The following is a 15,337-nucleotide window of genomic DNA, read 5'->3' on the forward strand; positions in this document are numbered from 1 at the left end:
CAACAAATCCACGCTGTACAGACTCAGACGACACATTCTAGTTCCCCCACAGCTGCTTAACGACGGGGATGTGTTCCGAGAAGCAATTTCATCACTGTGGGAACATCGTGCAGTACACTTACACACCTAGGCTGTGTGCATGGGATAGCCTATTGCTGAGAGTACACGCTAGTGGTAAAAAGTACAGTGTAGTAAATGCGCAAACCAGTAGCACAGTCATGGATGACCAGTGCCGTGTATTGTAAATAATTGTAGGTGTCATACTTTATGGGGCCGGCAGTGTGCAGCAGCTCTGTTTGCACCAGCATCACCACAAACGCGTGAGTCTTGTGTTCCGCGATGTCACGATGATGGCTGCGAGGTCACTGGGCCATAGGAATTTTTCTGCTCCATTGTAATTTTATGGCACCACCTTTGTGCATGTGGTCAGTCACTGACAAAAACATTGTTATGCAGCGCATGACTGTACATGTGGATTAAAAGCTAATTCGGTCGAGAAAAAGGTGATGTGGAACAGTTTTGCAAAGTTACATTTACATGGGGCTACTTCACCATGGTTGCTGGTGTTTAAAAATGAAATGAAACCAAGTAAAGACGAAGACCTGATTAGCTTTATTAAGCACTTCATGAATCAGGCAGCATCCCATCTGGCAACTAGAAGGGCACTCTGATGACCTTGTGTGAAATGAGAGGCTTTTATAGGAAGAAGGGTGTGGCAAGGAATTGATTATCAAGAGAAATAAGCCAGGACGTCTTTTTGGGAGGCTTTTTATCAGGCAGATTACTTCTTCCTTCTATGTAATTGACCAGAAAATTCCAGAGAGGTTCATGAGATTATGTTTCTGGGAAGTTTGAAACAGCAAGTAGATAAGATATTTAATCTAGATTTTGGTATCACAGGATTTTGTCACAACTGACACCATCTTGGGCCTGTGGCTTTCTCTTTAATAGTGGTTTTGTACATTGCTTTTTCTTTTTATTGGAGTGAAAAATCATAAAGGCACTTTACTGAAGACAAACAGGAGGACTTTCTTGGAAATAGGGTATGCCTGAGGAGAGAGGACTGGAGGGTGAATGCGTTCTCAAAGGGTCTCTCAAGAACTCAGCAGTGGGTGTGTGAGGTCTTCACCGTAGGGCAGTGCCTGTAAAGTCAGTGAGGGAATTTGGCTACTTGCCTGTGTATTAAACACATTAATATATCTGCTTCCACATAACTGCCTCTTGGAAACAGCTCCACCTGTCTCCTACTTGCCCCTCCATATCTTCTCTCCACCCTCTTCCTACTTTTGTGCCAGGGAAGGCTGACGTGTCGGTCTGTACCCGTGGACTCCCTGGTCCCCCTTTGTGTCTCCGCGGGTTGGGGCGGTGGGACCTGCAGGTGATCGGAGGCCACAAGACAGGTCATAGCCCCTACTCCCCCCAAGTCATTATCCATCCTGCGGGTTATTTGTCCTTGGGTCGGGTCCTCATTATCCGGGATGAACAAGTTACTTGGTTCGGAATACTGGCGTCCAGGCAATGGGGATGGGAGAGCCGGGTATCAAGAGGAATGTGAGAGAGCTGCATCTTGTGACCAGGTTTTCTCCTCTTTTTCCCAGTTGTTAAGGAAAAAACTAGGCGGCCTCACTTGCCCCCGTCCTCCACCCCATAACAAGCCAAAACTTAATTGCAGTTTTCAGCCTGCCCAGGAATGTCACCTTAAACCTGTCCGGTTTACCAGTGAGGTAATCTGCCCTCTAAAGACCTGGGCTTCCCTTTCCCAAACAAAGGTGACTCTGCCAGAAACAATTCTCTTTTCTTCTGCTAATAACTTCCTTGTCCTGCCCAGTTTCTACCTGTAAGAACCTTCCGGTTTGTACTTCTTGGAGCACCTCTCTGTTTACTAGATGGGATGCTGCCCAATTCATAAATAAACCTTTCGACCCAATTAGATCATTAAATTTACTGGGTTGTATTTTTGTTCTTTAACAGATCTGGTGACAGCAATGGTGGGATTTAAAGGGAAGTTTTGACGGCCTTTGGGGACAAGAAACACAGGTGTGACGCCCAAGAACTTTTTTGAACTCTCTGCCTTTCTTGCTGTGTCAGAGGGCTCCTGGTATTCTGAACTCTGCTGGCCTTTCACGGAGCTCCGGATCTAATGAGCTATCCAATCCAGGGATTAGCAGGTCAACTCAAGCTGGCCGATTATTTCACCCAGATCACAAACCCCCACAGCTTCTGGTTCAGGCCACAATTCCCCAGGTGTTTGGAGTTCCTTTCCCCAACTTCAGCCCAGCCGCCGTTCCCTGGGGTTTGCCGGGTTAGTCCTCTCCCCAGTTCGTGTCTGCAGTCCCCGTTCACTGGGGTCTGCTGGTTCGCTCCGCAGTGGGGACCGCTGGTAACTGTGCGCAGCCTTCTGTGGGCCAGTCCATAGTAACATCTCTTTAGTTACTGCTGTTGCGTTAATGTGTACATTTCTTTTGTTTCGTGTAAAGCCTAGTACAGTGTTTTCCACGTCGAGAATTGTTGGTGGTTACCAGCTAGAGTTGGACCGGCTCCAACGTGTATGCCAGACTGGTTTTGCGATCAGATGTGACCCGTGGGAGACCTCAGGTGAATACAATTTTCTTTCAAGTAAAGGCTAGTTGCTGATGGCGATCTCGGAAATAAAAACTGGTGCAAACACTGGTGGGCACCGGTTGAGCATGGAGAGGTTGTTAGAGCTCTCTTCACTTTGAGAAGACTCCCATGATAGGCCCTCTTACGTTTTAGTTGGGCTCTGGAAAGCCCAAACGCCTAAAGAAAGGAGATTCTTTATATGCAAAGAGTTTGAGCACACCACATTCTAGCTCCCTGGCATATTTTATGTTTAGTAACTATTGTTTAGCCCTGGCTGGTGTGGCTCAGTGGGTTGAGTGCCAGCCTGCAAACCAAAAGGTCCCTGGTTTGATTCCCAGTCAGGGCACATGCCTGGGTTTGCAGACCAGATCCCCAGTTGGGGGTGTGTGAGAGGCAACTGATCGATGTTTCTCTCCCTCTTTCTCCTTCCCTTACTCTCTCTCTAAAAATAAATAAATAAAATCTCAAAAATAAAAATAAAAAAATTCTGACCTCTGGCTTAAATGGGCAAATGTCACAATCTCTGTAAATGACTGCAGTGACAGTGCCACCTTTGTAGAAGTGGTTTCTGCCTGGATAGGATTTATCTGTGTCTGGGGTGATTACTCTTCTCCTTGGGCCTGTGAATACCTAGATGGTTGGCATATAACTGGACAATGCCTCTTAGGACACCCAGTTGTGCCCCTAACTTTTCACAAAGGAACTAGGCCACTTCACTAGTCAGTTCTTCTGGATTTACATCCTTGAGTTAGAGAGACCTATTAGAAGCCATTCATGATTCAGAATTTGCGTTCTTTGGCAAGGCCCTACCTCCCTAGTTAGGAGTAAATGTAAATGAGATTATGATCAGGAACCTCTCCTTGACTATTGAAGATACTGATCCTTAGACTCTGTGGCCAAAGTTATTCTTGATAATAGGACAGACCTTGATTATCATTTAGCTGAGCAAGGCAGTGTTTGAGCTACGGCCAGTGCATTCTGCTGCACTTGAATGGACACTTGCGGAGAGGTGAAACTCCAGGTTACTGAGCAAGCCACTTGGCCTAAAATGGTGACCCCTTCCCTGGGGTCTTTGATTTGGTTTTTATTGGTTTGGGTCTTGCTTGAGGATAGTGGCTCTGAAGTACACTGTAAACATTGGGAATCATGCTGCTTATAGTTATCATAATAATATCCCTGATGCATTGTATCCTTTCAAAAGTTTGAAATGCATGTTCATAGCCACTGACCACCAGGCAAATGCTCTCCTTAAGACAGGAACATCAAAAAAGAACAAAGAGAATGGCCTACTAAGGACTGTGGACCTCAAGTTGTGACCTCAAAATTTTTTTAATTGTTGTTCAAGTACAGTTTTCTTTTACTCCCATCTCAGCCCACCCTCCCAGTGCTCCCCACCTCCACCCCCCTAGGTTTTTTTTCCCCTTTTCCTTTTTCTTTGTAATGGAAAACTTGAATATAGAGCACAGGTACAGGGGTGTCTTTTCAAAGAAGGGAGATGGTTCTCTAGGCCCTCACAAGTTACGAAACATCAGTTATCCGTATACAAACTCAATATTCAAATAATTGTTCAAGTGAGCTTTTAAAAGATACATCTTGTTTTTCCTGTTCAGAATGTGCTAATGTCTCATCGGATGGTTGAACCCACTCCTTCTCTCCCTCCCCCTGGTGTTTCAGGAAAGTAATGTCCCACAAGTACATCAAGACCTTTGTTTTTATTACCAGTGCAATTTAGGTTCAGGCTGGCAAAAACCCAATGTGCAAATAGTTGCACTTTATGCTGGAGAGATTTCAAAGAATGCATCATATATAATCTGTTTCAAAGTCCTACAGTCCAAGTAAAAAACTGAACCAGAGTTTTTCTTAGCTTCCTATAAAATACGACTTTAAGAGAGACCTGTTTTTCAACAAGATACACCAAAACATCATTACCTCCAAGTTCCAAGAGCCTTGGGCCCTGTTTATCATAATAAACATGAGCTAAATGCTTCGATAAATACTAAATACTTTTTTTTAAGATTTTTTTTTTAAATTTTTAGACAGAGGGGAAAGAAAGGAAAAAGAGAGGGAGAGAAACATCAATGTGTGGTTGCCTCTTCTGCATGCCCAACTGAGGAGGACCTGGCCCGCAACCCAGGCATGTGCCGACTGGGAGTTGACTGGTGACCCTTTGGTTTGCAGGCTGGCACACAATCCACTGAGCCACACCAGCCAGGGCACACTAAATACTTTAAATTATCTCTAACCTTCAAGGCAGGTCCATGCTAATGTGTGTTTGAAAGGCTTTACATGTACCTTCCCTTCAATAAACAGACTGACATACTCAATCTTAGATAAAGTGAGAGTAAAAGCACCTTCAGGAAATTTTGCTTTGTTCAGTTATCTGTATTATACAGATGGGGGGGGGGGGGCAGAAAACACTGTGTTTGCAGGGTAAACAGCTTCACAACAAATCTAGGTTGCCTTTCTGCCAGACTGCTTTTCCTAGGTAAAGTTCTCTCTACTTGTAGGTAGGTTTTAATGGGTCAGTTTAACAGAAGTAGGAACTCTCTCAAATGTTTGTCTTGCTTAAGAACTATCCACCAATAATAGGTAGGATTTTCCTGCCACACTATTTAGATTTTTTTCTTTTATCCTGTGGATGAAAAAAAAAAGGGTGGGTTTGTGGAAAGTAACCTCACAAGGTGATCAGATCGTAAATTCCTAACTGGGCAGGTCACAGTGGGCAGTCCCGCCTCCAGCCTCTGACTTCTTTAGTGACAGGTTTTAAACCAGCTCTGTCTGTTGTTCTGGAACGTCTGGGTTAACACACCTTCGAAACACAGTATCCCTGGAAGGAGTATTAACCCTCCAGGGAGCACATACTCTTTCTTTTTTTTAAATCATTGTTCAAGTACAGTTTTCTCCCTTTTATTCCCAATCCAGCCCACCCACACATAATCTTGTTAACTATCCTGTAATCCAATTCCTGCCTTGCTTTTTCACCCCGGGCAATTTTCCTTACTTCCCTCAACTTCAAATGCAAAAAAGAAGCTGCAAACTGTCATTCCAGGAGCATTTGAGACTTTACTCCCGTGCCTGTTAGGCTTTTTCACTCAAACACATACATATTCCCCACAAGTCTGGATGTTTCTTTCATTGATGAATTCTACACCCTATTGCTTGAAATTCTCTGTTCTTTGATACTGGAAGAGAAAAAGTTATGCTTCTTTGAACTTAGTTTTTTTTTAAGAGCATTTAAAAATGATTAAATATTATGATTGTTAAGTTATTGCTGTTGATACTACCAATCTACTGACCACACTCAGTAGATGGCCGGCAAAGTGCTAGGATACAACTTTTTGTGTGTGGAATTACCCAGGTTCTGTACGCAGGAAAATTGTTTTTACCTCAGTGAGTCAGAGATTCGATTTTTTACTGTTTCCTTTTTTCAATGAACCCGGCCTGGTGAATCTGCACAGCTCTTTCGGTCCTAAGAAAAGTCTTTTGGTTCCTTTGGTACGTTTTCTAATTAAAAATGTTTCCAAATTCTTCACATACAGTCTTCTGTTTCCTAGGATTCTGCTTATAATGACTATTCCTAGAATTAGGTTATCTGCTCCTGCAAAATGGCCAGGCGTACCTCTTTTCCCTAGTCTCATCGGCTGTAAGTTCCCCTTTCATGTCCAGGCTAGTTTCTGTGGCGGCCTCTACCCAGGACCCCCGTTCCCAGTCCAGCTGTATCCTAGACTTAAGTTCTCATTTCTGGATTTCAGTTGTGTGCGGTACATTTAGTAATGTAAATAATCATGTCCAGTAGTGAGTTATGCGACATTCAGGTGACGATGGTCTGTCAGAGTGTTGGTTCCCTGGCATCACAACGACTTTGAGGGAAACTTGGGCTCCTGTTGTAGAGTATGATTCTGGTGGAGCCTCCCTCCCTTATTTATGCCTTAACTTTGTTTGGGTCATAAGGAGGAACACATTACTTCAAGTTTGGATATATTAACCAAATGTGACACTTTTTTTGTGTTTAAAGTAATACCTCTTGAACATAGTTTTTTAAAATAACCTTTATTGTGAAGTATAAAATATTTCTAAATGATTTTAAAAATTTCAGTTACAGTGTTAACAATTCAATATTCTTTACAAGAGAAAGCACCACATTAAAAATTACATTCATAAGAAAAAATCTAAAATGTGTATTTTAAATTATGTAATAGTAATTACAACATTAGGTAATCATGAATTACCTAACATAACTTTTCCTAACCAGGAATCTGAATCAGGGAGCTCAGCTTCAGATGTCTTTAAGGCTGAGTGGGAAACACAAAGTAGCAACATGGTCTAACGTGAAGGAGTCCAGCAGACTGTGGCAAACTGGGGTGCTCTGAACATATTGCAAATTCTGAAATATGCACACTGGTTAACACGACTGTGGGCTAAGCTGGCCTGTATTGGATGTCAGTTTGCACCTCTGGCCTAATGGTATTTCTAGCAGTTTATGAACCCAATTGTCAAAATGCCAAGACAGCACGACTTTGTACGTGCATGTGTGTGTACACACCTGTGTACACACACATGAGCACACACCTGGATGTGTACACACACACCTACACATGTGTACATATCTGTACATAGATGTGTGTGTACATATATGGAGCTTAAGTCATTCTTTTGGGGAAACAGATAAAAACTTTAAGAAAAGGTATTTTGGACTTTGAATTAATCAGCTCAGGGAGGTGCACAGAGATATATATAATATATATACATTTTTTAGAATTTTTATAAGAGTTTATTTGAGCCAAATTGATGACATGCTGGGAAGCAAGATCTCAGGTGCTCCCTCAGGGATATATTCCTAAAACATCCGGTTAGGAGATAAAATTTTAAAAATACCTTCTTTCACATTTCTTTGGGAAAATTAGTTATGCTCAAGAGTTAATTAAAATGAAATAAAATTTCATTATTTTAGCAATACAAAGTCACAGAACATAATACATTATTGCTTAGTAAGAAATATTTACATGAGAATAAAGTGTTGTTTTTATTAAAGCCATTAGTCAACATTCGATCATCACATTACCTCACAATATACAAAAGAAACTAACTGTGATTTAGTTGGCAATAACCTTTACTGTAAAGGGCATGTTATTGAAGAATTTTAGATTTTTACACTTTCCATTAGAAGTAAAGGTTCTACTCTGAACCTGTAAAATTGCTGTAGCTCAAATGGCTGTAACCATTTTGGTTTGTTATGCTAAAGCAGTTTCACAGTATTTACAACTCTGCATGCCATCAATGACTTTACATTAATAATTTTTAAATAGTTTTAAAACATTGAAACGATGGAGGTATTAGAGTGACAAATAAAATCTCTTTTAGAAAGCTTACAAAGGCACATTATAATTCAAATATCCTTACTAGAGTAGGAATACATATTTAACTTAAATATAATCTACAGATAACACAGGTTTCAAATAAATAAAACTCGAATACATTTATTCTATGCCTTGACACAATACCCAAAAATATTTTCTACCTTTTAAGACCATTTTAGCTCTCTGCTTAAGAAGCTTATCATTAAAAGAAAGCACTAAATCTAGCCCTGTAATCTTCCAGTTTTAAAGAAGTTAGGTATTTTCTGTAAAATGAAGTTTATTTGGGACAGATTGACAATTTCATTTTGACCATTAATTTTTGAAATGAAAAAGTCAGTGTTGTTATGTACTTGGCCCAAAGTGAAGTTAGAAGTTTTGCAAACCCAGAACACAAGGGGAAGAAAGGTTAAGACATAGCATCATTCATTAATGCAACAGGTATTCCCACTTTTCATGAAATGAAAGTTGTTCAGTGGGGGAAATACATTTGGCATGTTTCTTCTAACCTAGTATTTGGCAGTTTTAAAGTCTTATGCGTCACGTCTGCATCCCCACCTGCATTTTAATTATTGGAAGTACCTACAAAACATTCAGTATTTTTTTAGAATTAAAAGTTAACAGCAATTTCACATATAAGTATTTCCACAGCAGAAAATTAAAGGTGAAAATAGGATTATAAATTCACTATGGATACATAAAAGAAATAAACATATTTCTCAAAGCAAAATCAGCAGTAAAAATATGTAGGAGTATACAATAAAACCTGATGTATTATAAACTTTTTATCTAGCAATTCTATAAAAACCAATACAGTTTCTATGAATACATTTATTTTAAATTAATAAATTATTCATAATTAAAAGTTTTCATAAGTAGTAGCAATAGACTATATATATACTGAGCATACAGGATTCCCACAAACAATAACAAAATACTTCATCATTTTATCCAAATATTGGTTTAAAGCCATTCAAATGCATCTAAAGATTATAGTCGACTGACCTGAACACTGAATGCCAGACCAAAGTGAGAGCAATTAGATACATAGTGCTGCCTGCTGGTTCTTCACCTCATCAAAGGAGGAAGCGCCTTTTGTAAGAAACATGATGGCCACACTGGTGACAAACAGCCATCCAGTTAGTTAGCATATTTACGGAGAAAGCGTTCAAATGCATCGTAGATGGCCTGTCTAAAAATTAAAATGAAAAACTGCAATTAGCAAAAAAGGGGAACATAAGTTATCTCCAAAATTACCTTTGGCTTGCAACCTGGCCTCTTTTCCAAATAGCTGTGGCCGAGGCAGGCACCTGAGGGTGGGCGTTCGGATCCATGCACCTTCCCCACTACCGGAGAACCCCAAATGCATTTGCTCTGATGATGTGTGCCTTCAGACTGATATAATACATGTGTCTATATATGTGAATAATACGTAAAATGATAAAAGAAAAAGAGACTGGTTCCTTTTTATTTTGTCACCTGTTGAGTATTAATTGGCTACATAACTTTTCCGAATATAGTAGTATATCTACTTCATCATATTATTATATAGATACTCTTCATTTATTTACAAAAATGTTCCTAGCAACTGAACTTAAAATCAAAAGCCTTAGTTTCCTATATTAATTGTACTAGGTATTTTAATATTTAATTGGAAAGGAATAGTCAAATGAGTTGGGCCAGGTTAAAATACTGTTTTTAAAACGTATTTTTTTTCATGTTGTGAGAGTCTACGTTCTCATTGTAGAATGTTCAGAAAATCCAAAACTACAGAAAGGGAAAAAGTCATAATCTCATCACTCTAAGGTATCTACTGTAGTGTTATCATATATTGCCTACAGGCTTGTTTTTTTGTTTTAAATGCATACGTCTGTACTGTCACCCAGTGTAAATAGTAACAGGTCATATTAATTCTGTACCTACTTGTTTGACAAAGCACTTCCCCACATCCGATACTAAGATTATTTTAAAAACTGGAAGCCTGCTAATACACTGACTTCCAATATGTTGGGAAGACAGTTTTCCATCACACTTGTGTGTGTCTCAGAAATTTGCCCCGTGTAAAATGTCACACACGATGAGGGGGGGAACAAAGGAAGCCGAACACCGGATGCTGGTGTAAACACATGAAGAGGTTTTGCTTTAGGGCAGGTATCAGGGCACTGACTGATGGCAGGTGAGACAGAGTGAGGGCCCTGAGATGTCTGAACACGGGACGGTTTTCCCCCCGAGTTAGTCCTGGACACCTGCTCTGCTAGAATGAATTCCTTTCACTTCCCGATTTCTAAGGTGGCACCCTGGCCTTGTGTACATGGTATAAGGAGGGTGAAGAAAGGTATACATATGCCTTTTTAATCATTTGAATAGTCTCTTACTCACTTGTGTTATCAATTAGTTCTAAATAACATAAAATATAAGAACTCATATAGGAGTGTCTTGTGTTACACCTGGTGATCGAAAAGAATGAATTTTAAAAAATTCTATTCCAGTGTCATCTACACTTTGTTAGATTCTGAAGTGACTGGTAGGGTTCAGGGAGGCCAAACAGCTAATGACTCCACCTAAGCAAGTTATTTCTTCTCTTTTGCCCCTATATTTCTGTGTAAAGGGGTTAATAACATGAAACAATTGCTCTAGTACTTGGAACACAGTAATAGCTAACATTTATCTCTTTCTCAAATGAAGCCTTTAAATGAGCCCTTTTGAGTTTTTACAGTTATGGTTCTATCTATTCTTCCTAATTCCTCTGAGACACACGCCCACTTAAATGCATAAAAGAGAAAGAGAAACTTAATACTGATTTACTAAAGCAAGCATGTGGGTTCTCTGATCCACAAATATAACAGGACTTTAGACCAGAGCAACCCTAGCAACCCTTAGTATTCACAATTTTTGTTTGTTTTAGTTTTGCTGTGCCAGAAAGTCACACTGGGTAGGTAGATAGTTTGCTCACTTACCAACTAACAGGGATTCAATTCTGAATAAATATTCTTTAAAAGATCATACAATAAAATGAAAGGTTTATTATATGCTTCAGGACATTAAACACTTAAAGAATTAGCCTGTACCTCAAAAAAAGGTGACATCAATAAGTTGAACTAATTAAGTAACAACATACAAAGAATTATTTCTTAGACTACAAAGAGTTAAAAATGTCAAACATAATGCACACTCAACTTTTCTATTGTATAGCCATCCAGCTGGAAATTTTGGAATGCTTATTATACATAGGGCACTGACCTAAGCACTTTATGTGAAATAATTTATTGAACCATTAATGACAACTATATTTCAGTGATACCTTTCACCATCAAATTTGAATAAAAGTAGAAATAACACAGGATACCAAAAAACAAGTTATAGCATGAAAGTTTTTATAAGTTCTATCAAATACTGGAGTCACAAAAGTTATTAACATTCAAAGCAATATTTCTTTTCTCATTTTAAAGTTCAATATTTACTTGCTACTGAAAACCATTGCTAGATTAGTCCACAGATGCTCAGGCCATTCTGACAAAAAAACATCAGTGTGGAGCGAAAAACTCCAGATGGACCAAAGCAAGCTTTACAAACACTGGCACTCCTCCCCATTCCCTAAGATGCCTGGTCACTGACATCTGAGGAGGGCAAAACCACGTAACAAAGCATGACAATCTTATGCAACCCCTAGTTCTCTGGAAGAGGACAAGAAAGTACCACGTGAGAGCTGGGGGAAGCAGGGAGGAAGTAAGAGGACTAAAACATGTAATAACATCCAATTTTTTATATTTGTTTAGTCTAAAAAAAAATTTAAAAACGAACAATAAATAGACACCTGTTTAGACCAATCAGCTTACCTGAAGAGTCCTTGTTTAAAAAGATAAGCACTAATATGACCCCCTTCCAGATACCGGATTTCACAACCAGGCCAAATTTCTTGTAGACTTCGAACTCCTGTTCTTGGAATATAGGCATCTTCTTTGGCTTGAACCACTATAATGAGGCTTGGGTCAACTGGAACTAGGTGCAAGATTTTAAAAAATGTAACATATATACTTCTAAAAAATCTCAAGTACTATTAATTGTATTAGAAAATTAAGTGCATCATACAATGCCTCTGAAATATTTGTCAAACCGGGACTTTTTTGAATAAGTTAAAAATCAACGATAGTATACCATAATATATAATAATCGTCTCCAACACAGTGAGATAAATATTCTAAGGAAGGTACAGAATCCAATGTTTTTAATGAATTTATAAGATGGTCCGGTGTGGCTCAGTGGGTTGGATGTTGTCCCATGAACCAAAAGGTAGCCAGTTTGATTCTCATCGGGGCACATGCCCAGGTTGCAGGCCAGGCCCCGGGCTGGGGTCTGTGAGAGGCAGCCGATCAATGTTCTCTGACATGCCAGTGTTTCTTTTGCTTTCTTGTTCACCACTTCCCCCTCTCTCTTAAGAATAAATAAATATTTTTTAAAATGGTCTTAGCCCTGGCTGGTGTGGCTCAGTGGATTGAGTGCCAGCCTGTAAACCAAAGGTCAATGGTTTGATTCCCAGTCTAGGGTACATGCTTGGGTTGCAGGCCAGGTCCCCAGTGGGAGGTGTGTGAGAGGCAACCATATACTAAGGTTTCTTTTCCTCTTTCTCCCTTTCCCTCTCAAAAAATAACTAAAATCTTTAAAAAAATAATAAAAATTAAAAACTGGTCTTAGATTTTCATTGATAAATATGATACATTTAAATAACCAGTTTATCTGGGAAAACACATTCTGGAGCCAACAATAAATATACTCTGGAAAATATGAAATTAAGTTATAAAACATCCTTAAAATATTTCACAAGTTTATAGATCATCCAATATTCTCGATTTCATGTAAAAATTCATACCTGAGAAATTTGCTACATGAGTGCATTCATCCATGACTCCTTTCATAAAGAGTAAAGATTCTTTCTGAAGATTCTTCCTTCTTTGTTCTTTACTGAGTAGGTGGTATGACTGAGGACTACAACTTGTAAAACAGCTTTTGTTGGTTGAAAGGGTTTGATTGAAGCACTCCATCTTAGAGGTGTCTTGCAGCAAGAGTCCCTCTGATGTGGCACTGAAAGACGTTTGACTAGACTTGTGGCACCCAGCAGGTTTTGAGGACACAACTCTGTCTGTCACGTCTAAACTTAAAGTTCTAGGAACCAGGTTGAGATTAGTGAGCTTGTCTGCAGTGCTGGGGAAACGTTTCATGAACTCTTGTCCCATTTTGAAAGAATCGGTCTGAATATATGAAAACAAACAAACAAACAAACCATTATTTAATGTAAAATACAATTTTATTTAACAACCTTGTTAAAGAGAAATCAAAATATTCATCAAGGAATAAATGGAAACACAAAATGTATATATACAATGGATTATTAATGAAATTCTGACACATGCTAAAACATGTTTCATGCTAAAACATGGATGAACTTTGAAGACATTAAAGTAAATGGATAAACCAGGCACAAAAGGACAAATACTGTATGATTCCACTTTTATGAGGAACGCAGGGTAGTCAAATTCACAGAGACAGGAAGTAAGTGGTGGCTGCCAGGGCGGGGAGGTGGAGGGGATGAATGGAGAGTTATCGTTTAACAGGTTCCGAATTTCAGTTTAGGGCAATGAAAAGTTCTGCAACTGGAGAGTGGTGCTGGAGAGGTGATGGTTGCACAGCAGTGTGAATACATGTAACTAATAACACTGAACTGCACACTTAAAAAAATAGTTAAAATGGCACCTTTTATGTTGTATATACTTTATCACAATTTAGGGAAAAGAGATGTCAAAATTTAACTTAGGACTAAGACAGATCTGTATTTTATTGCTAAATATTTCCTACTGAACAGTAATGTAATAGGTATAATTTAGTCTGTCTCATGTTTTTATTGTCAAAATTTGGAAATCCCTGACCTGCTGGAACTCCCAATCGTCTTATAAGTAAAGCATATCCTGGCAGTGATTACAACAGCCACTCCAGATTGCCTTCTCAGGTTGAGCTAGGGAGAATTAAAAATGATCAGGGAATAAATTTTGCCTATTAGACTCTCAAAAGTATGAACTAAATTTAAGGACTTATAATACAACATAATTTACATAAAAATAAATTTTGTTAAATACTAAAAGCAAAGTCAAAAGACAAAATTGGTAGTGTGGGGAAAATATATTTACAACCTATTTGACAAAGAACTAATTGTTTTGATTAATGCTAGAGTGAAGAGAAAGCCCAAAATCACAATAGAAAAAAATGAGCAAAGGATATACATATACGGTTACAGAAAATAAAATAGAAATGGCTCTTAAACTTATATTCAATTTCACTAAAAATTAAGTAATATAACAAACACTATACCAATATTCACTATCGGTAAGAAATACCTCTGTAAGTGTAATAATTTTCACTTACAGAGTTTAGTGGATGTGTGAGTTTATGGGGAAAAGACACGTGTCGGCAGCATAAACTGATACAACTAGGCTTAGATAGAATCTAACCACACTGCAGATGCATATGCCCTTCAACTCAGTAACAACATTTCTAGGAATTTACATTTGCGAAATAATGTATGTACAAAGTAACTCACTGCAGTGTCTGGTTTTTTAAATACTTCTTTTATTTTTAGACAGAGGGGAAGGGAGGGAGAAAGAAAGGGAGAGAAACATTGATGCAAGAGATGTTGATCAGTTGCCTTTCACACGCCAGCTGGGGACCTGGCCTGCCACCCAGGCATGTGCCCTGACTGGGGCTCAAACCAGCGACCCCTTGGTTTGCAGGCCGGGGCTCAATCTACTGAGCTACACCAGCCAAGGCCAGTATTGGTTTTAATAGTGAAAGATGAGGAACAACATAAAATGCCCACTAACAAGTACCATGGTTAATAAATCATGGTACATCCATTCCTGTAACAGACCATTATGCAGCAGCAAGGATGAAAAAGGAAACATTTGTGCATGGTCCATAAATAATGGGAAGAGGAAAAAATTCATATTTCTATTGGTTTGAAAAAATTCCTTCAAGTATTAAATAATAATATGGTGGATTATTTGTTGAAGGAGATAGGACCTAGGCAAACTGGGAACAAGGATAATATTTATTTTGTTATATATCTTTTTATACTTTTTGATACTTGAACTACATGGACATACAATCTGTTTTAAAAATTAAAGAATGAAAAATTGGTTGAAGGAAAGAAAAAAAACAAACTCAACAATCTGGTTGACAGAACAAGTCACTAAAGCCATCTAGACCACAGAAATATAAAAGAGGAGATGAAGAAGCTTAGTAATATTGGGAAATGATAAGATCAAAGCACCCTAGAATTACTCAGAGTGGTATACCAACAAAGTGGTATGCCACTCCTTTTGATAAGGAAAATG

General features: G+C 38.8%; 1 protein-coding gene across 5 annotated transcripts in view; it reads right to left on the minus strand.

The window, feature by feature from the left end:
• Positions 1-8,771: 8,771 nt before the first annotated feature.
• ABHD18 (abhydrolase domain containing 18) overlaps positions 8,772-15,337 on the minus strand; it is a 30,865-nt gene continuing 24,299 nt past the window's right edge. For all 5 annotated transcript variants that reach the window (XM_045831572.1, XM_045831574.1, XM_045831573.1 and 2 more), the window contains 3 exons: positions 12,823-13,201; positions 11,792-11,954; positions 8,772-9,147 (listed from right to left, as the gene is read on the minus strand). In XM_045831572.1, coding sequence (XP_045687528.1) covers positions 9,096-9,147; positions 11,792-11,954; positions 12,823-13,201 — 594 coding nt within the window. In that variant the 3' untranslated portion in view covers positions 8,772-9,095. The remainder of the gene's footprint in view (positions 9,148-11,791; positions 11,955-12,822; positions 13,202-15,337) is intronic.

The sequence above is a fragment of the Phyllostomus hastatus genome, unplaced genomic scaffold, assembly GCF_019186645.2.
Source record: "Phyllostomus hastatus isolate PE091 unplaced genomic scaffold, TTU_PhHast_1.1 phas_contig_159, whole genome shotgun sequence".
Taxonomy (NCBI): Eukaryota; Metazoa; Chordata; class Mammalia; order Chiroptera; family Phyllostomidae; genus Phyllostomus; species Phyllostomus hastatus.